Source organism: Melozone crissalis, unplaced genomic scaffold (assembly GCF_028551555.1).
Source record: "Melozone crissalis strain CALT ecotype California unplaced genomic scaffold, PUWL_Pcris_2 ptg000019l_1, whole genome shotgun sequence".
Taxonomy (NCBI): domain Eukaryota; kingdom Metazoa; phylum Chordata; class Aves; order Passeriformes; family Passerellidae; genus Melozone; species Melozone crissalis.
The window spans coordinates 14,796,937-14,822,889 of NW_026535797.1; the positions used below are offsets into that span (position 1 = coordinate 14,796,937).

A 25,953-nucleotide genomic window follows, 5' to 3' on the forward strand; every position below is an offset into this window, starting at 1 on the left:
TCTGATTCCAGAGAAATTGCCACCTGCTCAATTTCAGTAATCTTTTTGGAAAGTCGGCTTTTCCCCTCACATGTGTAACAACCCGGCACTGATGATACTGAAGTGTTGCTAATGGACATTTTCCCTAATCTGTATCACCTTACTGGGCAAGGATCAGGTGATAATAATTCATGATATAATAGGAAGAGTCTGATTATTCCCAGCCATCATTCCTGCAAAATCATCTGAACACTGCACTGTCCTCTCCTTGGGATGGTCCATCCTTGAATATGTGCCTTGCTGGGTGGGGTTCTCCCCAAATGATCATGCGAAAGTTGGCAATAATATGCTCTGTCACACATAATAGTTGTCATAATATTCCCAGTCACGCATGGGAATCTCTATGAAGACATGAAAAACCCCAAAATAGGGATTATAAATCATGTTATTTTAAAATTCAATGGTTTTTGAGGGTCTGACATATCTTTTGAGGCTGGCAATATTGTACCTGCCATTATGATATAGTACAATGGTAAGTATAAGTATTAATTGTTGTACCCCAGGTAGCTGGGATGAGTTTCTTAGGGGTTGAGCTTTTAATCATGGAGGGAGAAAAAATGAATTTATTCATAGAGTATCAAAACATGAAAAGACTGGAAAGAAACAGAAGAACAAGCTGTCAATGATCTGAGAGTTTTCCAGTCAATTTTGCTTTAAAGTTAACCTCCAAAATCTTCTTTCAATATATGAACAATAGTTTCTAAACCCTATGTATAATTTAATAGTATACATGCATATTAAAAAGTAATAAACATGCATATTAGCAGCAGGGCATCCTGCAAACCTGCAGTCCTGTTTTAAGCTGGAGCTTTATATTTAAACTTTCAACCAAGTCCAGAACAAAAGGACTTACGGATTTTTTTCAGGAGTGACAGATGTGTAATGATTTTAACACATACATTAAAACCAGAAAATATTTTGGAAAAAATAAAAATACTAATAAAATGACATGTCTTAGAATGACAAATTTTTTTCTTTAGTGTTGTTCAGGAGGGTGGAGTTGGACTCCATGTTCCTCTGGATGCAATTTGGGAAATTTCTACAAAATGTATTGCAAGGAGCCAGGGAGGGCTTTCAGTGTTTTGCCTGTGAGATAAGGGCTCTAGCAGCTGCAGAGATCTTACCTAAAGTATTTCTGCATTTCTCGGTGCTGTGTTCTTTTCTTCTCAATTGCTTGGAAAGATTCACTGATTTAATATTAATTTATTTGTACAAGCACTCTGTTAATTATTCTGCACATATTCCACCAGGAATAATGTTGTGTTTTGATCAAAGCTCTGCAAAAATTCTGCATTATTTTAAAATGCACAGTTGGTGATCTTCCCTCCAACAGTGTGAAATGCACATTCAGGACGAAATGGGAATCAGAGCATACTGACATTACAATAACAACTACTTAGCTAAGGTGTTTAACTACACTGAATGGGATTTCAGCTTATGAAAAGTTTTCCTTTATAAATGTAATGTTTAAATCACAAGTTTCCTGCTAGTGGTCAAAGGCAAAATATGAAATTGCAATGATACAGTATATACCATAAATTCTTAAATGGAAGTTACTCAGCTGTGCCATCTGGATATTAACCACGTGACATTGCCAGGTGAAACTTCTTACTTCACCCACATCTGATGGAACAGATGTTGCAAGAAGAATTCTTGCACTGGAAGAATTCTTTCTTCTGCTCTGCACCTCAAAGAGTGTGAGGTACCATGGGGATTGTGCCTTCCACACCTTATTGAGTAACATTTTTCCAGCACTTTTTTTCTAGGGGAAAAAAATCATATAAACCAGGAAGTGTTTAAGAAATAAAGCCTATTTCTGAAAACTAAAATAGTTTTAGCTGAGAAGTATGACATTTTGGTTAAGAATGTGAAAATTCTTGCATAATCTGTGTTTGAGGAATATTTAAGACAGCTTCTAAGATTTTAGGAAAAAAAATTGGAAAGATGTTGCAGGCAGTTCTCATGAACTCTGAATATTAAAGAATTATGAGCTACATTCTGACTTCCTCTTTTTTTTTGCAGATGGTCCTGTGTCAGTGGGAATGAGTATGGATATTGCAAGCATTGATACAATATCAGAAATAAATATGGTAAAGTAGTTTTTGCAGTCTTTTTTTTTTGCTTGTTGATAAGCTGATGTGCTTACAGCTGCTGGCAATACAACTTTGGGTTTGTCTCCTTGTGAAGACAGTGTGGGTTAGGAGGTGGAATTCTCTTTTTCATGACACATAGTGTTTATAACACTATAATAAGCATAGAAATGCAGCTGTGAATCCCACCTCTCACAGATACAAACAGAAAGCTGCTACTGAGTATTAATCTTAATGAGAAGCATGTGGATCAGTTCTTATTTTCCAGCTGAAATGTCTAAATCGTTATGCATTTCATAAAAATGAAGATGTATTTATGTGCCTTTGAAGCCACTCTCCCTATGATTAGATACAGCTGAACTCAGGCTGTTTTTCTCTTCTATTGTTGCTGTCACACATTAAGTTATTCCAGCTGTGTTTCATTTATTTGTATCATTTGTTCTTGAACAAACTATGAAATGGAATGTACTCTTCTACTTCAAGATTGTCCATTGGTACACAGAAATAAAAAGAAAAAATAATTAATCAGATATTAAATATGAGTGCATTAGTAATTAGTAATTATTAGTTACTATTTAGGAAGGGGAAATAAGGTGAGAGCTTCAGATGAATTTATAATATTGATAAAAACATACCATAAAATCAAAAGTTGTTTTAAAAGTGTTAAGAAATAATGTGATCTTAATGTAGGACTGCAAGACATAACTAAATTGAAGGGGAATTGGACTGAATGCTGTGTTCAAGGTCTTGATAAATTTGGTACCACTGTTTCCTTTGTGATGCTAAAAAGACAAATTGTGTTAAAAGATTCCTTTCCTGTTTCACTAACTTTTTTTGTCTGTATGAATTTATTCAACTTTTTGCCATGTGCTCCTAAAAAATTCTTTATTTATTAGCTTATGTGAACAAAATGAGATTTGGAACCACTTACATAAATCATTCTAAAACTTGGAGGTTTACAGAGCCAGATTATCTGCTTACAAAGCTCTGATGACTTCAGCTGATTCATAGCCCTGACCAAGGCCAGCAGCTCTTACTGTAAATGACCATTAGAACAAAACCTACCAACCTCACATGGAAAATTTGGCAGAATTCAGTGCAGCTGCTCTTGGAGTGCCAGGGACATGGAGAATCACTGTTTGTGCCCAGCAGCTGCTTCCATATACCTCTGTAAAAGGGAATACAACACAGGCTCCCTTTCTATGACAATTTTGATTTTCTCTTTCAGGACTACACAGCCACCATATTCCTCAGGCAGAGATGGACTGATGAGAGGCTTTGTTTCGATGGCAATAAGAGCTTGAGCTTAGATGGTCGACTTGTGGAAATGCTTTGGGTACCAGATACCTTTATAGTTGATTCAAAAAAGTCTTTTCTTCATGATGTCACTGTTGAGAATCGTCTTATAAGGATATACCCTAATGGAACAGTCTTGTATGCCATAAGGTATGTAAATACCATCAGCCTTTATGATTGTGTCTACTTATGTTTTAAACTTCTCAGGTTCTGCTCGAGAAAATGGGTCTGTCTGTAAAAGTAGTGTCTTGTAGTTTTAAGAATACGTAATATTCTTGATCAATATGAATAAATTCTTAAATTTATCTTCCCTAAATAGACTCTTTTGCTTTCATACAGGCTGAGCACAGGAATTGCATGTTGCCATTCCAGTTTGCAGTGAAGCCATCACAGGAGATAACAAGCTGTGATGATGGACCTGCATGATTTATTGTGAATTACCCTTTGTAAAAGGTTTTGATAAATAGAACACAATCTTAAAATATATTGCAAATAACAAAGGAAAATGTGCACTCTAAGCAAGAAGGGAGCAAAGGGTGGCCTTTTTAGGCTGCCTCTGAACTCAGCTGTTCTGCTGTGGTTTCTGTTTGGGATTGTATTACTCTTGTTACATTAGATACCAGTAAATAATAGATTTTTTTTTTTCTCACAATAGATATTAGGCTGAAAATATTATTTCAAGAACCATACATGGCATTTTTTATTTTTACTGATGAACATTTTTTTCCTATTAATACTTACAAAACTTTTTTTTTCCCCCAAGGATCACCACAACTGTTTCATGCAGCATGGATCTGACTAAATATCCAATGGATAAGCAGACATGTACTTTGCAACTGGAGAGCTGTAAGTCACTTCATCCTTATTGTTTTATACAATTAGAAAAATACCTGTGATCTATTTCTGCTAGATATTACCGGAGTGGCTGGAATTTTCCTAAAAGGCAAGGGACATTATGTGGCCAGTCCCTGCTGAATTTCAGTGGTGTCTGTGTGCAAAGGTGTGTGCACATATGTGCACACGACATCACTGAAAATAGCGTGGCAGTGCTGAACTGCTGCAGTGCTAATCAATGAGTGAGCAAAATCCTGGGGGATTCTCACAGGCTTGGTGTTGCAGTGCATCCTGCAGTTACTGTCTTGGTCTTCAGAGGGAGTTCTGTGAGCAGGCATTTTCTAGCACGGATGAGATGGTTTTGGTTTTTTTCCCTTTCAGAGAGTATGTAATTTTTTCTCGCTGAGATAAAATTCCTTTAGGAAAGAAAGCAATCAGAATAAGGCTTCTTTGTAAGGCATGTAGTTCATATTTAATAATTTGCCATTTTCAGATCTTGCTCTGACTTATTTCATTGTCTCTTATGTTAGTGCCCTGGTAAAAAATGTGATCAATTGATGAATAAGAGTAAATATATATTTTCATTTTATCAATCAATCAATCAATCAATATCCTCCTACTTTCCTTGAAATAGGTTCTCTAATACTTTGTAGGCATGGTTACTTTGCAAACACATAAACATGTACTTTTTTAGTTAAATGTTTGCTGTTATTCATATGATAAGACTCTAGAAAATAATTTTTGCAGGGGATAACATAGAAGAATAACCAGCTCTGTAAGATGAAAATATATATTTAAAATATGTCTCAATACATGCTCAAAATCTTTTGGAAGGCTTTCCAGTACTTGTCAAGTTTTATTCTGTTTCTTTTCAGAAGTGTGTGTTGTTCATCTCTTATTGTTAATGACCAATCAGATTGCCACAAAGTTTCATTTTAGACAGAGACAAAAAGGAAATGAACCCAAACCCCTCTAGAACAAGCAGCTTTATGAGATCTGTTTAACAAACAGTGGTTTGAATTGTAATTGGGATTTGTCTTTATTTTCCTTTGGAAGAGCATATTGGTAAATCAATGCATATAGATTTAAATCAACAGCACTGCCTAACGAGCCATTTAGTATTTTCTCTAGCTCCAGAATGAAATACATGTCCCACAGGAATTTACAATTTGTTTGACAGGATTAAAAAAATAAAAAGGAGAATTCCCCATATAATTAAAACCAAGCTTTTTTCAGATTGATTCCATCTGCTTTTTGACCAGCACACAAGTGTCTCCTGTCCAAGGGGAAAACCCAGTGCCACAACAAATGCTCCCATTATGTTGGTGTTTAGTTTGAGGAAAACAGATAGAAGCAACAAATACAAAAAGGAAAGAGTGTGCCTTGGGCTTTTCTCATCAGTGCACTGCAGTCCTTTCTTTTGGGTAGGCTGGAAATGGGGTTTGCTTCCCCATGTGATAAGCTATGTTAATTTATAGATGAATAATGTGATCATCCTCCTGGCATACTGCTTGCCAAGACCATTGCCTGGGTTTAAGAATTGTGAATGCAGACATGCACACACATCTGCACAAACATTGATGCTTGTAAATAAAATGTAAAATCTACAGCAAATATTTGAACTGAGACAAAGAGTAAGGCTTTTATTAAGTGATTATTAATATAAGGACAAATATGTCATGATATTATGGAGTAATGGCTTTACACCATAAAGCATCCCCAGAGACCTTTCCAAGCTTCTTTTCTGCTACTGCTTGTTAGTAACTTTGATTGATTTTTACTTTCTACAAAGCAAAACACATTTTGGCCAACATGTTATTGCATTTCCCCCCCTCTTATTGCAACACTTTGGAAGGTAATGCTGGCATTTGTTAGGAAACTTGGCACTCTGAGTCTCTTGATATGAGTGCTGAGACATTTGGAGAGGGGAGGGATCCTGCCTTGGTCGGTGCTGCCAGCGGGGTTCCTGCTCTCTGCCCTGTGGCAGGGAACACCACCATTCATCCTGGCTGGGCTGGAGGGTTTGTCCTCACATTTCCCTCACACACACCCCCGGTCCAAATGCGTATTCAAGTCTTGGGCCCATCTCTGAAATTTTATTTATTTTTGAACTTGTCCTTTACCATTCATTCAGTGAAGAGCCATGTGAAGGCACTTAACTTGTGCTTGACAATCAGTGAAAATTAAAATTAGCAACAGAAAGGTAAAGAAACTAATTTGTATTAGGCATTATGAATGTTTAATCCCAAATTTACTATTCCTGTAGTTAACCCTATTGACATTAGCAGCTCATACTCTATCAACAATGTACAGGAGTGAGACATTCTGGGCTTGAGGAATTAGCTAGGATAAAAACTCAGGGTCACATAAAGAGAATAGAGATTACTTGTAAAAGCCAAATAACATGGGCTTAAGGATTTTGTCTCTATAAACTTTTGAAATGTTTTATAATTACTAAAATATTAATCCCTTGAATAAAGAACAACTTTGCACAGAGGGAGCACTGTAATATTTAACTTTACTGACTATTGAGAAGGCTCTCTCAGTAAAAATTCGTCTTAAGAGTTTTGGAATTATTATAATCAAAGAATTTTCATAGTAAGGATCACCCAAACCTACTAATTGTTCCACTAATGAGAATATTTTGGAACAAAAGCAAAATAACCTCTGTTTCAAAATATGCTCGTTATCATTCATGTGGGCACCAAGAACTTCTCCTGTCTCACACAACTTGGAAGGCTGAATATCTTATGGAAACAAAAAGGAATTTAATTTCTCTAGTTCTTTGGACTTTATTTAAATGTCTGTAGTTCATTTATACTGAAAGGAAGTAAAATGAATCCATGGCCGGAATCATGCATAAAACCTGGTTATATGAGCGTCCTTGTTTTGAATAAGGACAATGCAATCATTTGTGTATAGAAAATGTTACTTCTATTTTGCATCTCACAAATCTGGGAAATTTCCCAGTATGTGGTTTTAGGGAATTGAAAACTTAGCTTGGATGCACATGCTTTTGTGGGTTAGCCTTTTGACACAAAATTGTTTTGGCTTTAATAGTTATAAATGTGAGCAGAGATTTCTTGCCATGATACCTTTTCATATAACTGCCAGTGATAGTGAAAACAAAATGTACATTTAAAGAATGAGCAGAGAAAAAATTTTCAGGTGAAATTGTCATTTAATAGATAACCAGCCCAGTGTTTCCTTACAAAAAATTTATGAACTCCTTTTTTTTCCTGCATGAGATGGCTGGATAAATCAGTTCTGTTTTGTCATTGCAAGAAAAAACCCCAATAACTTAAAAATATTAAAAGGCACTTTTGTTTTTGCTTTAATACATCTCTTTTTTCTGTGATTCTAGAGCTTTGTTCTTTTTGCAGCATATATCCTCGTGCAATGTATTGCATTATTGTCTCACTGTAATTTACTTACAGTTGACTAAAGTCTAAAAATAATCATCAGCTCATGTTTCTGTTCCCTGAGCTGAGCTATTAACTTGCACAATATAAATCTGTCAAATACAAGAATGATTGATCTAAGTAAGCTAAAGAAAAAAGATGGTCAAATGCTCCCTGTTAACATGTAAATTACATTAACATAATCTTGAATTAATCAAATACACTAGTCTGTAAAGTGGCTGCCTTTTATATAAGGGGGAAAAGCTACAGAGGTATTTTGGCTATGATTGTGCTGCACATTGACAAGTGTGTGCAAAACACGGTTGCCTTCTGATAAATGATTCATCCAGCTCCTAATTACTGCCTGAAGGTTGAGAGGGAACCTCCTGGGGCCCCTGAAGCGTGCCATGCTGTTGAGCCTGCAGAAGCATCAGCTCTAAGCCGGTGTCTTGGCAAGCATCCGAGCTCCTCAGCCAAAACCTCATCCCAAGTGGTGACTCAAGCTCAGGTTGGAGCACAGCACCAGCGAGCAGCAGCTGTGCTGCTCTCCCCATCCCTTCATCTCTATGGGAATGAGGACCAATGCACTGCACCGAGAAACAGCATTTGGGATGCAACACACAGCACGTTTCATGTCCAGTCAAAGTGCTGGCAAGTGCAATAATTCATAAAAGCTCTATTTTCTTAGAGCCTAATAGCTTTTGCCTTTAGAATACCAGGTGGTACTAATCTATTTTATTACTTTGCCATTTATACTGAAATACAAGATACAAAAGGACCACCTCCAAAAACATCAGCTTTTAACTTACAAGACTTTGCATGGTGTTGCAAATTTCGTCATGAACAGGCATTACAATCTGCCAAAACCCATCATTGTTTATGTCTAATTGCACTTCCAGAAATAAGAAACAGCTGAACCATAAGTGTGCTCAACACAAATTAATTATTGTGCAAAATAAACACAATTGTTGGCTTGTGTCTCACTACAGGGGGTTATAACATCAATGATGTCATGTTTTACTGGACCAGAGGAAATGATTCAGTTCGAGGTTTGGACACGCTCCAGCTGGCACAGTACACAGTAGAAGACCACTTTACTTCTGTATCTGAAGCTGTGTATGAGACAGGTAAAAACAGCCCTAAACCAATTTTTGGGTGCAGTTTGAACTATCGCTTTGGAAACAGAGCAGCTTCAGGACCTGAGCATGCTGCTTTCTGTTAGGATGACAGTTTTCCTTTTCTAATAATTACATTCTTGAAGCTGTAAATACTTTCCAAGTTACAAGCAGAGACCAAGCTAATATAAAGACTGAGCATTTTCTTGGAGGCCACACATTATCTAAAGAATTATAAACAAGAACCTACTGCTCCTTGCATATATCAGGAAGAGCTCTTGTGGAGAAAGAGGAGCATGCAATTGGGCATTTAAATTGGAGACAGACCAGGGACCTTGGGGTTCCCAGCTCAGATCAGCCATTCTGGCTTCACAAGGCCAGTCAAAAGCCTCTATTCCTCTGTGGAAATTCCAAGAATATGCTGTGTGCTTTCACAGCTGCAGGAATTTGAGTTTCATGGCTACTGCTTGCAGGAATTTCTGTGTTTGTGTGGCAGCCTCTGCCCGGCCTGGTGGGCAGCAGGAAGGAGATGGCCTGACCTGAGGTTCCTGTGCCCAGGGAAGGGTCAGGAGCCTTTCCCAGACCTGCTCCTCTGCCGAGCTTAGGAATCTGCTGTAGAAAGTTTCCTCTAACTGCAGGGCCTAACCTCAGGGAGCAGTGTGCTCTCGATTATTTTCCAGAGATTTTGAAAGGGATTTCAGGGAGTTCAAGACCTGCCAAACCTTTTTGTTCTTTGAGTTACTCTCAGGTCCTTCATTGCTGCTCTTCACTGTGTACCCAGTTTCTCTTCTGCTCAAGTCAGCACACCCACACAGGGGTGTGATCTTTAAACCAAGACACACACACACCCTTCAAAACTGCAGTTTCACCAGAGGACATGTTTCTAATTCTGAATCACAGAGATATACTTTCTCTATTCCATTATTGGGTATTTCTGCTTTAATAACACAACACAGAGAGACTTGTGATCTAATTTCAGGTATTAATTCAGGGTAAAAAATTGAAGTTCTCTAAATGGATGTAAAAGTATAAATTAAATACCAGCAGGCTCGAGGATCACAGAATTTCTTGCTACTTATGTAAGTGGCATCTGCTTGCCTTCCTCTTTACAGCTTCTGAGTAAGCAGCATCAGGTTCAATGAAAGAATAATCTTTTACTGCTGCTCTGCCCAGAAGGGTATTAGGACGTGTTCACCATACAGGAAAGGAGAAGAGGAAACCTGCTTAATTCCTATCACATTCTATCACAGAATCAGGAGTTTAAAGACAAAAAAATTTGGTTGTTTTGTTTGTTTGTTTTGGTTGGTTGGTTTTTGGTTTTGTTTGTTGTTTAACTAAATTGACTAAAACCTATTTCCACTTAGAGTTGAAGAGGTATGATCAGATGAACTGTGCTCTTCTTCCAGTAAATCATGCTGTTTTCCTCTCTTTGTCTTGGCAGGAATCATATGTATGAAGTCAAAAGCCACTTTTTGTTTTAATTATATGTTTTAAGACACACAAATTAATTCAATTAAAATTTCTCACACCTACTTGTTCCAGTTATCCTATTCAAGACAGCCATGTTATCAAGTGCTGTGCAGTGCTTTTAAAATTTAATCTCCGAGTCCTCTTAATTTTCTACCAAGTCATTCTGAACCTCGTGCTATTTTCTACAGTTTTTTGGAAAGCAGTGCCTACTGTAGGCCATATTAAAAGAAAAAAGCAACCAGATTATGGAGCTGTGTAATCAATTTTGAAATGAAAAATGATGTTTTGCATTTCCTCATTACCATTAATAGATATGAGAGTACCTTATAAATAACAATAGCATTATAAATAACAGCTGTTTATTACCACTACAATTCAAGGGGCTAAAGCTAAAGTTATGAGAGAAGAGCTGTGTGCAGTATTTCCTAGCACAGCAAAAAAAGCAATCAGGGTTTGATACTCTGTGAACATGACCAGGCAGTACAGCTGCTGTGCAAGTGAAATATTGTACAGCAGTGCAAAACCCAAGTTCACGTACAACCACTGAGAGAGCCAAATTTAAAACGCAGTCAGCAAAATTCCTGCATAAGTAACTTCAGTAAATTTAAGAAAAGGACACTGAGGATTAATCTTGTTTGTAGAACAGCATGTATCACATAATAGTAATCACAATACTGTAATCACATAATAGTAAGTCACTTTGAATAATGTTAGCTAGATTTCTGGCTTGGGTTTGGTGTTGATTTTGTTTTGGTACGGAACAATTTCATTTTGGACATGAGTAATTTAATTGTTAGAACCATTTCCTACATGTCTTTAATTATAGTCCTCATCCTTTGTACACTGATAAACTCTTGGACTCCCAAACCATATTATCTGCATTTTAGCTGTCCAGCCAACACCAGCTGCATTCTCAGAGTAATAAATACCAATATAAAAAGCTTGCTTTTCTTACTGGAAAAACATAAAAGCAACGAAGAACTGTTACAGTGTAGCTTTTTGTATAAATAACCATAGAAATAAGGCTGAAATACATTTAAAAAATTCATTTAATCTATTCTTGTGTCACAAGGCAAGGTCATCTATATCTGCAGCTACTTCCTGACAGATGTTTCTAGGAGTAAGTCAGACAAACCTCCAAAGTGTCTGCTTCACAGCCTCCCTAGATGATTTTTTCCTGGTGTTTATTACACGCATATTTTCCTCATGTCTAATCTTGATCTCCCTTGCTGCATTTCAAACCCATTATGTGGATTTTGAAGACAAATGTCCTGCTTTTTTTTCAACAGCCTTTTCACTGCACCAAGACTGATATATCTTTTCTCAGACCAACAATTTTCCTCTTTTTTAATTCATACAAACAATTTTCTAGATATACTGTCTTTGCTATTGTTCACCCATTGAATTTTCATCTCTTTGCTAGTATGCAGCACCCAAAAATGGGTTCCCATTAGATATCCTCTGAGGATGGAAGGGTTTACTTAATGTGTTCCATGAAATCTCTTCCTCTTTATGCATTCTAGGCTGATATTTGCCTTTCTTGCAGAAAATTGTCATGCATTTTTGACCTTGTTCAGCTGGTGGTTCCTCCAAATTCTCTGACTCCTTTTTGCCCTGTATCCACATGTTCCCTGAGCTTTGGGAGCTGGTGATTCCCATCTGAGTGCAGGACTTCATACTTGTTGAATTCCCTTGCTTTACTTGTGTTATAATAGTTGGTGAGATATTTTTGAACTCCAGTCCTGTTCTCCAACGTGATAACTCCACTCCAACATACTCATGCAATGTCATCATGTTAGGGAGCAGTTTTGGGCACAGGACAGACCCTATGTGTTGCCACTTCATAAATAGTTCTATTTTCACAGCAAGCAATAGCTAATTAATCTCAATTTCCATTTTTAGTCAGAGAAAGAAGCAAAAACATAATTTAAAACTTCATGCTAATTGGCTGTTGATGGCTTTTTTTCCCAGCATCTTTCCTTAAGTCTTGCACCCACTGCTGTCCTGTCAAGTCCTTGGCAGCAGCAGGAATGAGGAGGCTCAGCTTGCTCAGGTCCATTCTAATGCTGAGTTTTCATCTCAGAAGGCAGGAGAGGCATGGCAGGCAGGCAGGGCTCTCGGTGCACGTCCCCGCTCGGAAAATGTCAAGTCAACAAACTGCCATATTCAAATGGCATTATTTTGGCAGAACCGAAGGAAAGAAGAGACAGAAGCATAAATTCAATCTCTGCTCCTTGATGCACAAAGACAAGATATTTGCTCTGTTGAAAAGGCTGCAGAAGGAGCTGGCTGCTGTTCTTGTCTGCAGTCGCTGCCAGGGGTTTGATGTCTGCCTCAAATCCTGCTCCAGCCTCCTTGGGCCGGAGGCCCTCAGCCCTTGTGTGGCTGTGCAGGGCTGAAGCTCTGTGGTCCCCAGGCCACTGCCTGCTATCAGCTTCTCAGGGGGATGTCACAGCTAAGCCAATGAGGAGTTGCTCTCATTTATAGTTATATACAAAATACATATGGATTATATGAAGTTTGTATAAGAGTGTATGTTCATCAGTCATGGTCTCTTTCTAAACAGAAGCACTGCTTGCTATCTCCTGCAAGCTCATCTGCAATTTCCCAAGGTTCAGGAGATTATTTAGTCAATAATCAAGTTTTTCTAGGTTTTTCAGTACTTTTCCTTTTGAGGTATGGTGTGCTGAATAACTTCCCTCATTTCCTTTATCTGTTCTTCTATTGTCTCTAATTGCTCTCCAGTTGTTACTTCTGAGAACATATTCTCTGCCATAAGGGGCTCACAAAGAATCCCAGAGGTTTTCAGTAATAATCTTACTTGGTGAGTCTTCCATCAGTCTCACCTAAGATTCAAACAATTACCTATGCATGTCTATCTATTATCATGTCATGTTTAATTTACTTCTCTGAGGTCATAGCATCCCTCTTTGTAAACAAGCTTTTCCACTTGAGCTGATGTTTTCCATCATGAGTTGTTTCTGAAATGCCTCTGCAATGTAGAACAGTTTAGAAAGAAAACAGTTTTGGAAATTTTGAAAAAGTTACGGTAACATAAACTCATATGGAAATGCGATGAATGGAAAGAATAGCAAAGATATTAGGAAGCATTCTGTTATTAACTCCCCTGAAGTTCTTTATAGCATAGACATAAATAAACCTCAATACTTGGAAAACTTTCGGTGGCATAATTTTTTTTTCTGTTGATTTTTTTTGGTTTTTTTTTGGTGTTTTTTTTATTTGTTTGTTTTGATTTGTTAGGTAAGCTAAGTGGATAAATATATATACACATATACACTACATGAAAGGGTTTGTTTCATTCTTAGGAAATCTAAATTTCAAACTTATTTTTTGTAAAGAATTTTCATGAAGATGAAGCGCTTGTTGAGAAGCCCAGCCTGAAATTTCATTTCCTTTAGTTCACCTCTGAAAATCAAGTAAGAAAAGGGGCAGTTTGTAAGATCTAGACTGTGAAGGACAGAAGATTGTTTTTTCTCTGAGGGAGGGGCAAAGAAGCTGTAATAACATATTAGCAATTTATATTGGCATCCTCTTAGCATCCTGCAGCAGTCAGAGAATTGCATTTCAGTTGCACAACTTATTTATCGTGTAAAAGTGGGGACATTCTGATTATTCACTGCCCATGTTCATTGTAAGCAAGCAATACCAAAATTGCATACTGAAAACTACATTTTCAGTGTATAGTTCAACCAGTAAAATCTATTTTAAGCTCTCCTGTCCTCTGCCCTTAGAAGAGGCAAGATGAGAAGGAGATGATGCTTTGGTAGAACTACACTGACGTGCTTGTGTGAGTTGTACATCACACATTTCAGCAGACACCCAAGGGGTTAGCATAAATAATTCATGAGAGAGAAAAGGATGCTCTTTGTGCCTGGCTGCACACCTCTGTGCAGGGCACCAAAGTGCTTCTTGCATAAAGAGTGATGTGGAGCAGTCTTTTACTGGAGGAGAGTTCAGCAGAAAGTCCTCAGGAAGTGGTTGTGGGGAAGATGGTCCCATCCCATAGCACTTAGAGTGGAAATTAGGAGCTGCTGCCAGCATTTATAGAGAATCAGTCCTTCCTTAGTTACCTCTGCTGGGACCATTTACTGGTCAGAAATGCTGCAGAAAAGATCAAAGGTGTAGCATTCTGCCATCAGCTGGGAACAGATGCCACAGAAAAATGGGAAAATCAGAAAATGAATGACCTAGGGTGAATAGGAAGCTTGTTCAGGTTTATGTATTTCTCAAGCAGTGCAGCAATAGTCATTGTTGATAGAATCATCAGTGGCAAGTCTGTGCAAAGTGTCTGATAATCAGAACTGTAAATTAGAATATAATTTTAAAAGCCAAAAGCCGAACTTCAATGCCAAGTTATAAAATGACATGAACCAGTTTTTATTGCCTTCAGAAAGATCTGACCTAGGCCAGGCCTGCTCAGCTACTGACTAAATCTGTATATATGTACAGATATAATCTTATGGTGATTAACAACAGTGGTCAGCTGTAACTTCTCCTTTTTAGGGTACTTAGCAGTAGAGGAGGTTAGAGTAGGTATGGAGATTGTCATCTGCTCTTTGGATTTGTTCTTCATCTACAAGTTAGAGCTACTGTCTACTTCTGTACTTCTGCTCTCTCATAAATTCTATAAAGCCTGCATTACTCAGCTGAATTTTCTTTTGCTATGGGGTCACCTAAGTAGAATACCTTACCTTGAGGTGTGTTTAGAATGTAAATATTGACAGTCATTTAAGTTCAGGTTCATCTGAGAAACTGTTACACAGAGCAATTCAATACTTTGATAAGTGCTAATGCTGTGCCTTTGCTGCAGTTAGATATCTGAACAGAAGTTATTTCTATCATGTTAACAAATTCAAATCAAAGCAGTCTCACACTGAGGTGACATTCATCATAGGCTGGAAACTTGAAAGAAAAAACATATTTTCATTTTAATGCAAGTATTTTGTTGTCAAGCAAGTGGCAAACTTGACAGTTTTGTGGAGTTAATTTGAGCTGTGCTTGAGTTAACACTAATAAAGTCAGGACTAGGATTTCATGAACCCGTTTCAATTTTGTTCTGGCTGATGGCACCATGGTCTCAGATGTGCCAGTCAAAGGCAATGAGAAACAGCATTACTCTCCCATATGCAGCTCACGCAACAGGAGCAGCAAATCTGTTCTTTTTAAAGATGATAACTTTTGGTACATGTGTGGTGTAGGTGGAAAAGGGACTGCAATATTTCCCTATCTTAATTTTATCCCATTGCTCATTTCTTTAGCATGATAAGTGTGCACTGAATACTTTTTCTTGACTACTGATTCCTTCAGTTTATTACAGGAGGAGCTCTGATAATTTCTATATATAGGTTGCTTCAAAATTTCCATTATAAAAGCTCTTCTGAACTCCTAAGAGAAATGCTGACACTATTATTATCATGTCCATGATATGTCTTTGGATTCTGGCAAGAAGAAAGCCTTAAGGTTAGAGAAATGTCTCTTTTTTGTTCCCCAAAAAGCCACTCAGCTATAAGCTGTTAAATCTTTATTTCTCTTTTTTCACATTACTTCAGAAATTCTGGCATCAGAAAAAGTAATAACACCAGAATATTCAAAGGACTTGTCTAAACTTGGAAATTGTGAACTGTGGCTTTTAAATCTGATATTTTGAAGTAACTTCACATGTATGCACTTAACTTTTATACTGAGGTAAATGGAGATACAGTTGTAGGGCAGCAACAAGGAGAGGCTGTGATTGTATGGCTGTATTGGCTGTTTCAGAGTTTTCCTTTTTAACAACGAGTTCTTCTGAGGCTGAGCCACAGGAAATCCCCAGGTGCTGCAGGAAGGATGGTCTGGTCTCTTCACTCCCCTTTGCTGGGCACATCCTTCCCTGTGGTCAGCTCAGAAGCACAGCACAAGCAGCTTTTGTGGAGTACCTGGTTCCCTTTCCCTACAGGTGCTTTGTGCTGCAGCCTTTTGTTGTGCTGACCCAGAGCTTTCCTTTTGCCCCGTGCTCATTTCAGAGCACGGAGGGTGCAGACAGAGACAGTAAGGTCGCACAGTCATTGTAAGTTTTTCACTCCCTGACTTCTGAGTTCTTTACTTTGGTCTCCATGCACTCAAAACCAGTTTTGGTGAGCAAAATGACATTTATTGAAACAACTCTATTGGTAAAAGTCACAGCCTTGGTAGAGGTACACTGGTGGAATGTCCCTCTTTTCACGTAAAATGTGATAATGGTGTAAAACATGTTTGTACCTCTTGCCTCATGGAGATAATTGAACTGTAATGTTTGTACCCTTTCTTTCAGTTGGACACTTGAGGATTTCAATATACTGAATCTACAAAGAAAAACCCTAAATACAGTGTGTTTTTTTTCTTTGGAAGGAGAAAGAACTCACTACCAGAGGACTATTTAGTTTATTTAGTAATCTCTTCCCTATTTAGTAGGGAGGAGATGCTCAATGTGGCAGAAAACTGAAAATGAGTTAATATTAGAAATTAGGCATTGATTCTTAGCAAACAGAATTATTTACCAAAAGAAATGGTGTGTGTCTAGGTATCCTCAGACTAAGTCTTCATGTCTGTGTGAAAAGTGGGCTCTATTCCAACCAAAATTATTTAGTTCAAAGCAAGGGATGATTAAGGAAATTTAGTGGCTTGTGATTAGGGCCAGACTACATAATGCAATTCTTTCTATTTTAAAAATCCTGTTATTGTTCTCTTGATGCAAGATATACAATGCTTTTAAAAATTGAAATTTAGCCATCCATTTTCTCATCTGAGAGCAATAAGACATTTCTTGGCATCCACTGCTTGCATTTCAGGCTTTTAAAAGTGCTCTTCTTTGTGTCTCACAGCACACCTGAGGGATGCACAAATAGCCTGTCTGTGCCTGTATTGCTGTTGCTGAAGTGAATTCACTGTTTTGTAGTTCTGGCCTGACTCACAGCAGGCAGCACTGGAAGCAGATATTGGTGCCAGAAAATAGATTTTGTATTAAATAGCAGAAGCCAAAGCTGTTGGACTACAGAGCATTAGTCTCTCACTGATACCTCACTGGCATGCAAATGTTAAAATGATTTTGTAAAAGCTTAATAACAGTTAATTTGTAACCTGGAACTTCAGAACAAGAAGTCTTTTCTGCCCGGTTATAAAGCAAGATTTTGTTTTCCTGTAATGCATTGAACTGGTAACAATTTCAGGTTGTGTGCTTCAACACAGCCAATTTTTGCTCACTTAGGGAGCTGGATGAGAAATTCAGGCTTTGCTTATGAGTGTGCTGTCCCTGCATGAAACACAGTTCTGTATTTGACTCCATGATCAAAAGTTCATCTTCTGGAAATCACTGACTTAGAAGGAAATAATTTGAGCCACAACAGTGACACTGCTCAGAGCAGCACAAACACTCTAATGCACTAATACAAAGGAAAACTAGATAATGAGGATGCAAAGATACTGCTTGGGTCTAAGTGGAATGTGAGGTAGGTCAGCAATGTCAGAGCAGGTATCCTCAATCCACATCTTGAGCAATAGTAAATGAAAAGCAAAACAAACTGGATATGTGAGATAGTTAACAGTAAGAACCCATGAAATGACAATCCTTGCTGCTCTAGTTTGTACAGTAGCTCACTTGGTGTTATGAATAGCAGCAGCTAAATCCATACGTGATTTCAAATTTCCTTGCCTTGTGTTACATGATGAAACATCATCTTCATGCATTGATGGATTATTTTTTCCTTCACTAATCCTCATTTAATTTCCAATTCAAGGTGTCTTTAGTGGATATGGTGGCTGGATGTTGCATATTTGATTGTTTCCTTCAGTTCAGAGTCTTCAATCTGAATTTTTCAGTGCTGTGTTTAATTTTTACAAGCTTGTTTGTTAAGCTTTTTCCACATTGTAGCACACCAAAGTAATACAGGTTGTTATTTCAAGGATCTTTTCAATAATTGCACCTTCACAAAGTTTTTTCCCTGCTCCTTCCACAGGACGTTACCCCAAACTTGTGTTTCACTTTGAACTCAAGAGAAACATCTTGTATTTCATATTAGAGACATATGTGCCATCAATCCTTCTGGTCGTGCTCTCCTGGGTGTCATTTTGGATAAGCCAGTCATCGGTTCCAGCCAGAATCTGCATAGGTGAGAAGCTGATAAACCAACCCAAACCAGGGGCTGGGTCACTGAGACTCCTCCTCTATTGGCATCCGTGTCCTGAAGTTGCAAACACTTCTGAGTTTCATGGAATTACTCTTTGCCTTGGCCATACTCAGTGCATCATGTGGATTCCCCTTAAAGCCCTGCTGTTCTTTAATTACGAAAAGTGCCTTTGGCAGCTACAGGAAGGAGACTTATAGGCAGAGGAGGCCACTGAAAGCAAAGCAAAAAACTGTCATTTTGGAAATAATTTAAACATATTCAAATACATGGCCTGCACAGACAATTGTGAGGCTTTTGTGAGGTCTCACCATACATACTAATTAACACATGAATAACAAGAGAATTATAAGAGATTAAATATAATTAATTTCAAATAAAGGATATTCTGAAAGGGAGAGAATGCAAATCAGGTTTGATCAAGCTGCAGGTGGGATGGAAAAAATACTCCTACAGAACAGGGAATAAAGAAGGACTTCACATTGAATGAGGCCAGTGGGCAACTACACTGAGAAAAATGATACCTGAATATTTTAAAGGGACCTTTTGCATAGATTTGCAATAATAAAGTGTTAATCATAATTATACATTCCATGACACCAAAATCTCTCTCATTTTATTTTCTGGTGTTCTCAGCTTTGCTAACATTTTCTGTTACTCTTTTAAAGCATTTTACTTAAGAGTCACAAGTTAATTTTAAAGTCTTCTTCCTAAAACATGATCCATTAAATGCTGTGGCATCCTAGGAGTTTCAGGTCCAGGGAAACCTCTCCTAGTGTGGGGGTCTTGCAGCAGAGGCCCTCAGTGCCATCTCTGTTATACCAGAACATGTATTTTTCCATTCCACAGGTGTAACCACAGTCCTTACAATGACAACACTGATGATGGGAGCCAGGACTTCACTCCCAAATGCTAATTGCTTTATTAAGGCAATTGATGTGTACCTGGGTATCTGCTTCAGCTTCATCTTTGGAGCATTGTTAGAGTATGCTGTGACTCATTTCTGCACTCTGCACCAACTCAGCTCAAAGGAGCTTCCAAAGGTAAATTAATTATTTGGTGTTGTCCTACAAACTGGATTTAAATTACATTTGCTAAAAAGAATGAATTATCTTAACACTAATGGTAAATGTATTTAAGGTAGTTTCTTTTTTAGAATTAGGGCAGGGAAACATAATAATCTTGAGAAAAAGAAAAAATATTTGTATACCTGGAACTTTTCTGGAACAGACCAAACACACTGAAGCACTCTTCTTTCTCTCTTTTGGTATGGACTTTATGGCCCTTATAAAATGTTCTGGATGTCTCACCAAAATCACAGGCACTTGTCTCCCAGGCAATAGCATTAACTCAGTTCAAAAACTGGGCTGAGCTTGGTGCCTTGATCCTACTGCAATATGGAAAAAAAAAAAGAATTTATAGCATTCCATTTATGAAACCTGCACATGCATGGAACATAGTCAGTCTCCTGGCAGATGTTTTCATGTGCTGGGTGCATCAGGTCCCTGTAGCTTTCTGCTCTCAGCTTCTCTTTCAACAGCTGCACCTGAAGTCAGACTGGGATCCATTTTCCCTTTGTCATCATTATTATAACAGTGCTTTTGTGGCTCTAAAGAGCTTCTCACAACTCTGAAATGCTGTGAAATATACTTAAAATGAAAATGGATGAAATCAACATAGGTATTTTTTGAGTCTGATGGTTGCTGAAATAATGAGGACAGGTTCATGAAGAGGTTTTGTCACATCTTCCATCTCCAGTGTATAGCAGTGCTTTCATAAGCAAGGAAAAATAAATCACAAGGAAGCTGAAAGATGATTGTCTTGCAGCTTTTAATTATGGAACTGAACCTAATATGCATGATAAAGAAAAATTTAAGCAGCTTATGAAATTTCTGGATTAATAGAAAAAAGTAAAACATGGAAAACGAGAAAACAGGAAGGAAAAAAAAAAAGGCAGAAAGAAGTTTGGTTGAGTGCTGTAGGGATAAATGTCCAGAAGCAGAAATATTGTTAACTGTTTAAGCCAAATTAGAACAGAGCATCACAAATGCCTAAGCAAAGCTCCTCAATATACTTAAGAAAGAGGATATTGAGCTCAAGTGGAGGAGCTTCAAAACCTTTTGAAGATTGGGCAATATGTGGTTGGGGGGGTTATGTCTAGATAGTTAATCAATTAATGAGATTTTGGCTGTTTGGATGAAAGATAGGGTCCTGCAAATGCACAAGAATATGTTAAAAGCTGTCCAGGTGTGTGGAGAAAGACGGCAAAATGGACACAAAGCTGAGCCACCCCAGTGGGTTTTATGAGATAATGTCTATCGGGGATTGTCTGCAAATGGGCAAACACTACTTTCAAGTGAGGATTTGGGTGGAAAGCCTATAAGTAATTTTTATTGGCAAGGTAACATCAGTGACAATTCCCTGTGAGCATATCCATCTTGTGAAGTAAGTGGTTGTCATTTTGCTCATAGTGTACAGAAAAAAAAGCTGCTTGGAGGTTTGGATGTGAAAGTAAAGTGTTTCAGTGCTTGGGTGATTAAGCATCTTTGGATCTGTGAAGGGCACTTATGCTGTCCTTGCCTTCACCTGCCTCTGTCAGATTCCCTTTCATCTGGAGCAGGTACTCATGCTTGCAGATGGGGTGGACGTGGGAACTTGTAGACTTCAAAAATGTGCAGGAAGTACGTGGAGGTACAGCTGTAAAATGAGAAAGGAAAGTTTTGCGATGAACCTAATGACCAAAAGAAATTGTCTTTCATGTCAGGCTTGTTTCCTGCCTTCTGCTGGGCATCAGGAGTGAGCAAACAAGCCAAATGCACTTCTTGCCCACACAAACATAGGGGTATAAGAGAAGGAACAGTTTTTTGGTCCTAGATCAGCTTGTGACTCTCTAGAGTAAGGAAAATGCTTGTCATGTCCTTTTCCTACTGTAGCCAAGGGCAAGCACTGCTTACTGATCTAGGTGTCATGGAGAGCCCACCTGACTTGTATTTCTCATTTCTTGTTATAAAAACAAAAACATCACAAGGGCAAAAATGCGAGCTAAAATCTCATGTCACTGTCTAGCAGGTACTTAGCAATTTATGTGTGAGTATCGTCACTGTGAATGTGTTGTCCTCATTATCGTATTCTCTTGTGGACACAGGTTAATTGGAAATCTCACGTCCCAGTTTGTTATTCCCATATGTGAGCTGATAGAAAATTTGCACTCAGAATTATGTAAATAAATGTAGGAGGTGAAATGGAAATGTCACCCTCTCTCTTGTATAAAAATTAGCTGTACTCACTTGCTTCCCGCTTTGCTCTTTGAAGAAGTTGGGCACAGGCATATCAAACCCCTCTGAAGCCCCTGAGATCTCCAGTTTAGAACATAAACTGGTGAAAGAGTTCATCATATCCATGCTCTAGCAATGTTTCACACCATGTGAACCAGGACCCACCGAGACACCTTCAAAGCTAATGGCAAAAGCAGAGGAACCACGTGCTGCAAGGGAGGTCAGGCAGAATGTGCCATTCACATCAGCTCCAGAGCAGCAGGCTGCTTCAGAGGAGAGGTTGCCTCTCCTCAGTTTCTTCTCTTTTGTATAAAGGCATTAATTGTGTCCTCTTACAAAGCACAGAAATGTTCCTTGGATTTCCTCTGTCTTTTACCTAAACCTCCACTGTTAAGGCAGAAGGGAGAACAGTTTGAAAACTGCAAATAATTTTATAAGTGTGATATTCAGCCTCTGTGGTATTTCTGTGCAAGCCTCACGCAGCCTTTATGAACACCACATAAGCTCCAGGTGTGCAACATTCTGGGTTGAAATATTTTTAACCTTGAGCAGCTTTATTATCTAGTGAAAGTGACAAATTTTCTCCAATTCTGTTGGCTCTTGGATGTCAGCAAACACTTCACTTAGTGTGAACAGCCGCCCCAGTATCAGGTGTCATAGGCAGTGCTTTCTGGGTGATGTACAGCATCTTTCCTGAATGGTACCAATTTGGTGTCTAAATAGAGCCCTCCTTAGTGCCAGCTGCCATTTCCTCATTGACAGCTGGCATCCAGAAAAAAACCTAGTGTGACATTTAAAACTGGAGCCACAGCTGAACACTCACAGCGCAATTTCTTTTTTTTGATACAGTGTAAACCGGCTCAGTCTTTCATCATGCTCAGTTCTTCATAGCAGTCTATAAAAGTCCCTTGATAAACCTTCTCTGTAAGACTGCAGTATTTTACAAATTAGCAGCTATGGTTCTCTAGACTAGCTCTGTCCTTTCCAAGCTATGTGATCCAGCACTTTTGCTGTAACCTCCCCTCTGTTTGCAAGAGCCCTGCCTCGTTGCACTGCAGATAGAATCCTGTACATATGCACTGCTTACAGTATTTTCTGCTTAAGTGAGAACTGCCCCTTGGGGAGCTGAAAGGAGTCAGGAGCAGCCTCATAACACATCAGCCTCCTGGGAATCGCTCACATGCGTTGTGAGGAAGGAGAAGTGGCACGTACACAATGTCCTTTCATGCTCTGAAATAAAACTAATTCTGAACAACCTATAGCCATCCTACCTGAGAGAAAAATAGACTCTTAAATTGAGCAATGCCCCAAATCCTGATGGTTTTGAAGTACAGATGTCATAATGAAAAATGAAAGCAGGGGGAAAAAGTCAGGACTCTTCTGTCAGGTTCCTTTATTTTTTCATTAACCTTTGAAGTGCTGAGTGCATTCATTAGGCTGTTGCTCTGGTGCCATTTCAAGTGCCCGGCACTGCTGACAAAGGCTCCTCTGCCATCCCCAGCACTCCCCTCTGCTGCCTGGACTTTTTGAAGCAGAAGAGAGAGATATTTATAACAGAGTCAGGCCTCAAGTGAAAACTTGAGGTTTGAATTTTAGTACTACCCTGGGGATTATGTAAGGTTCAGACTGGAGTTTTATGGATTGATCCTCTTGATGCTTTATAGGCAGATTTTTGTCCCAGTATTTCACTGAGGTGTGGGAGGCCACGTGGAAGATGACCAAGGTTTTTTTGGTCATTGTATTTTTAGGATGATATGTGTGTTGAGCTACGTTTATCTCTCAAATAAAATATCCCTTTTTTTTTTTAATTGATAGTGGAAAGCTGCATTAATCCCTTTTCTACTGCCATTTGCTCTGCTTCACTGATTCACAGCAGTTTGAGGACATTGTCCAGACTCCGCTTTAATTTTCAAGGGTGTCAGTAATTTTAGATGAAGAAGACAGGGCTCGTGCTTTACACATGCACCCTGGGCAGAAGAGCAATTCTGTACCAGCATGGAGACCACTTAGGTGGCTTAATTGGCTTTCTTTGACTTTAATAGCTGGGATGTACCTAAATGAGCTTTTTGTCTGGCTGCACATGGGGATGTACATCTTAACCTTTCAAAAGTTTGTCCTTGTGTAAACTGTTTCTTCTCATGATGCAAATGGAAAAAAGCAAGTTGGTCAGAAGAAAGAGATTCTGCATTCTACACTTCACAAATAGTTTTTTTAGACTTGTCTTACATTTATGCCACCTACTGATTTGGGGGGTAATAAAACTATCAGAAGAAAATAAAAATTATGTATGTGCCTACCTGAAAGTATACATAATAAGGTTTAGTTGAGATACAAAATTGGAGCCAGTCTTTGTATCTTGTTTCTGCTGGTGTCTCTACAATATCCCAAGCCAGACTGAATACACCAGAAATTCCAAGGAAGTTTTAGAGCTGAAGCTGCAGCTGATGTCTAATCCTGTGTCCTCTGAGTCAGTAACAGAAAACACACTGACTTCAAAGGGTGAAGATTTCATACATGAACTTTATGGCTCTGAGCCATTTCTAGTCAGAGAAACAAAACCCACCAGAAGGCTTATACAGCATTCTCCAAAGACCTGTCTTGATGCAGTGAAGCACATAAAAATATTCTTAACCCTAGCATCATTTACAACTTAAAGCACGGGTTTCAGGACTTGACAGAAAGTATCACAAGCCAGTTAGTATTGCCAGCTGTGGGTGGGGCTTGTCCCTCTTTATTTTTAAAGTCACTTGATTTTTATCACAAAGCACCAGAAAGAGGTAGCCAGCTGCACACAAGGAGAGCACCTTTCATCCTGGGGTGCTTGATTTGGGGTGCAATCCTCATCTGGCCGGTCTGGCAGCTCCCCCACCCTCTCCATCTCCAGGCTGGGGCTTTGCCTTCACACTTTCTGGGCAATAACCTTTGCCAGTATTTGCCCTGAGCCAGAGACAGTTTACTGTTGTGCCTTTCAGGGATTTGCTCCTATCTTAAGTAAAGTTCCTTGTTCATATTTGAACAAATCCAGATTTTCTTGACAGTGCTTCAAAAGTTTTTGCTGTATAGCGTTGCTTAAGTCAATGTTTTCCCCATAAATGGAGGCTTTGAGAGCTGGAAGGAGCTGCCTGGTGCATGCAAGTGCTTGTCCTTGAAGCTGAGGAGTGAAACATAAGAGGAGTCAGAAGAAAAATCCCATTTGCTGCAGCTCTAAATAAACAGGTGATGAAACATGCACTTAAGTACCTGCTGTTGTGTTCCCCATCAGATTATTGATGATGATGATGATGAAGAAGAGAAGAATGCAGTCCTGGCAGCAGTGGCAAACAGTTGCAGTGCCCCTGACAATACAAACAAGACTGATTCAAAGGAAAGCAAACAAAGCAGCAGTGACAGAAAAAGGGAGAGGAATCAACACAGAGTGTGTAGTTCAGCAATGTCGGTAATGAAAAGACTTTTCTGTATCTTTGACTGCTTCCATGTTAAAAACCCTTACCACATAGACAACTACGCCAGATTCTCTTTCCCGTTATCATTCATCATAATTAATGTACTTTATTGGGTGTATTATTTGTATTTCTAAATATTTTATTTTTTAATATTAGTTTAAAGTTTAGAAAGTGGACATGGGAGGGGAAGTTGCGGAAAAATGGAGAAATTACATTTGGATAAAGGGATATAAAAGGACACGCCACCTTTTCAAGTGTGTCTGAAAATTTTGTTAACTCACTTTTCTGCATTTAAATGTCTGTCTTCCAAAATTGGCTTTGTATTAGCATGCATGTCCCAAACTACTTATCAAAGGCCAAGAAGTCCTCTTTTTAAACATTTAATGCTCAACTTTGTAAAATAAGAGTTACACTATACTTGTTTCTGAACTCCATTGAATAAATGTAAAAATGGGATGAAATGTTGTTTTCTGCTTTCTGTACGTAGTTCCTGCTAGTTTTGTCAATTATGCATACATTTTCCAGATTATATAAGAAAATATTTAATTGCAGATCAAAGTGGTTTTGCTATGTAGCAAGAAACAGTTCTGAAGACATGACCTACCAAACAAATAATCTGTTCATCTTTGTAAGGTCACAAATATGTATTAAGATCCCTCTCCATGTTTAGACACCACTTCCATAGTCATCAATGGCTTTTCTCAGTAAGTGCAGGGCAGACTACAGAAATGGACTGGAGCCAAAAGGTTTAAATCCAGAGAGATGTATTTCTCTGAGTGAGGATTTAGATGTTCACCAATCCTTAATGGAAAATGGTAATTTATCCTGACA

General features: G+C 38.4%; 1 protein-coding gene across 1 annotated transcript in view; it reads left to right on the forward strand.

Annotated features, from left to right (window-relative positions):
* The window catches only part of LOC128937334 (gamma-aminobutyric acid receptor subunit pi-like), a 37,208-nt gene extending 11,696 nt beyond the window's left edge, over positions 1 to 25,512 (forward strand). Inside the window, exons 3-9 of the mRNA XM_054276965.1 lie at positions 2,062 to 2,129; positions 3,358 to 3,575; positions 4,189 to 4,271; positions 8,650 to 8,787; positions 18,237 to 18,389; positions 19,254 to 19,447; positions 24,942 to 25,512. Coding sequence (XP_054132940.1) covers positions 2,062 to 2,129; positions 3,358 to 3,575; positions 4,189 to 4,271; positions 8,650 to 8,787; positions 18,237 to 18,389; positions 19,254 to 19,447; positions 24,942 to 25,256 — 1,169 coding nt within the window. The 3' untranslated portion in view covers positions 25,257 to 25,512. The remainder of the gene's footprint in view (positions 1 to 2,061; positions 2,130 to 3,357; positions 3,576 to 4,188; positions 4,272 to 8,649; positions 8,788 to 18,236; positions 18,390 to 19,253; positions 19,448 to 24,941) is intronic.
* The last annotated feature ends 441 nt before the right edge of the window (positions 25,513 to 25,953 follow it).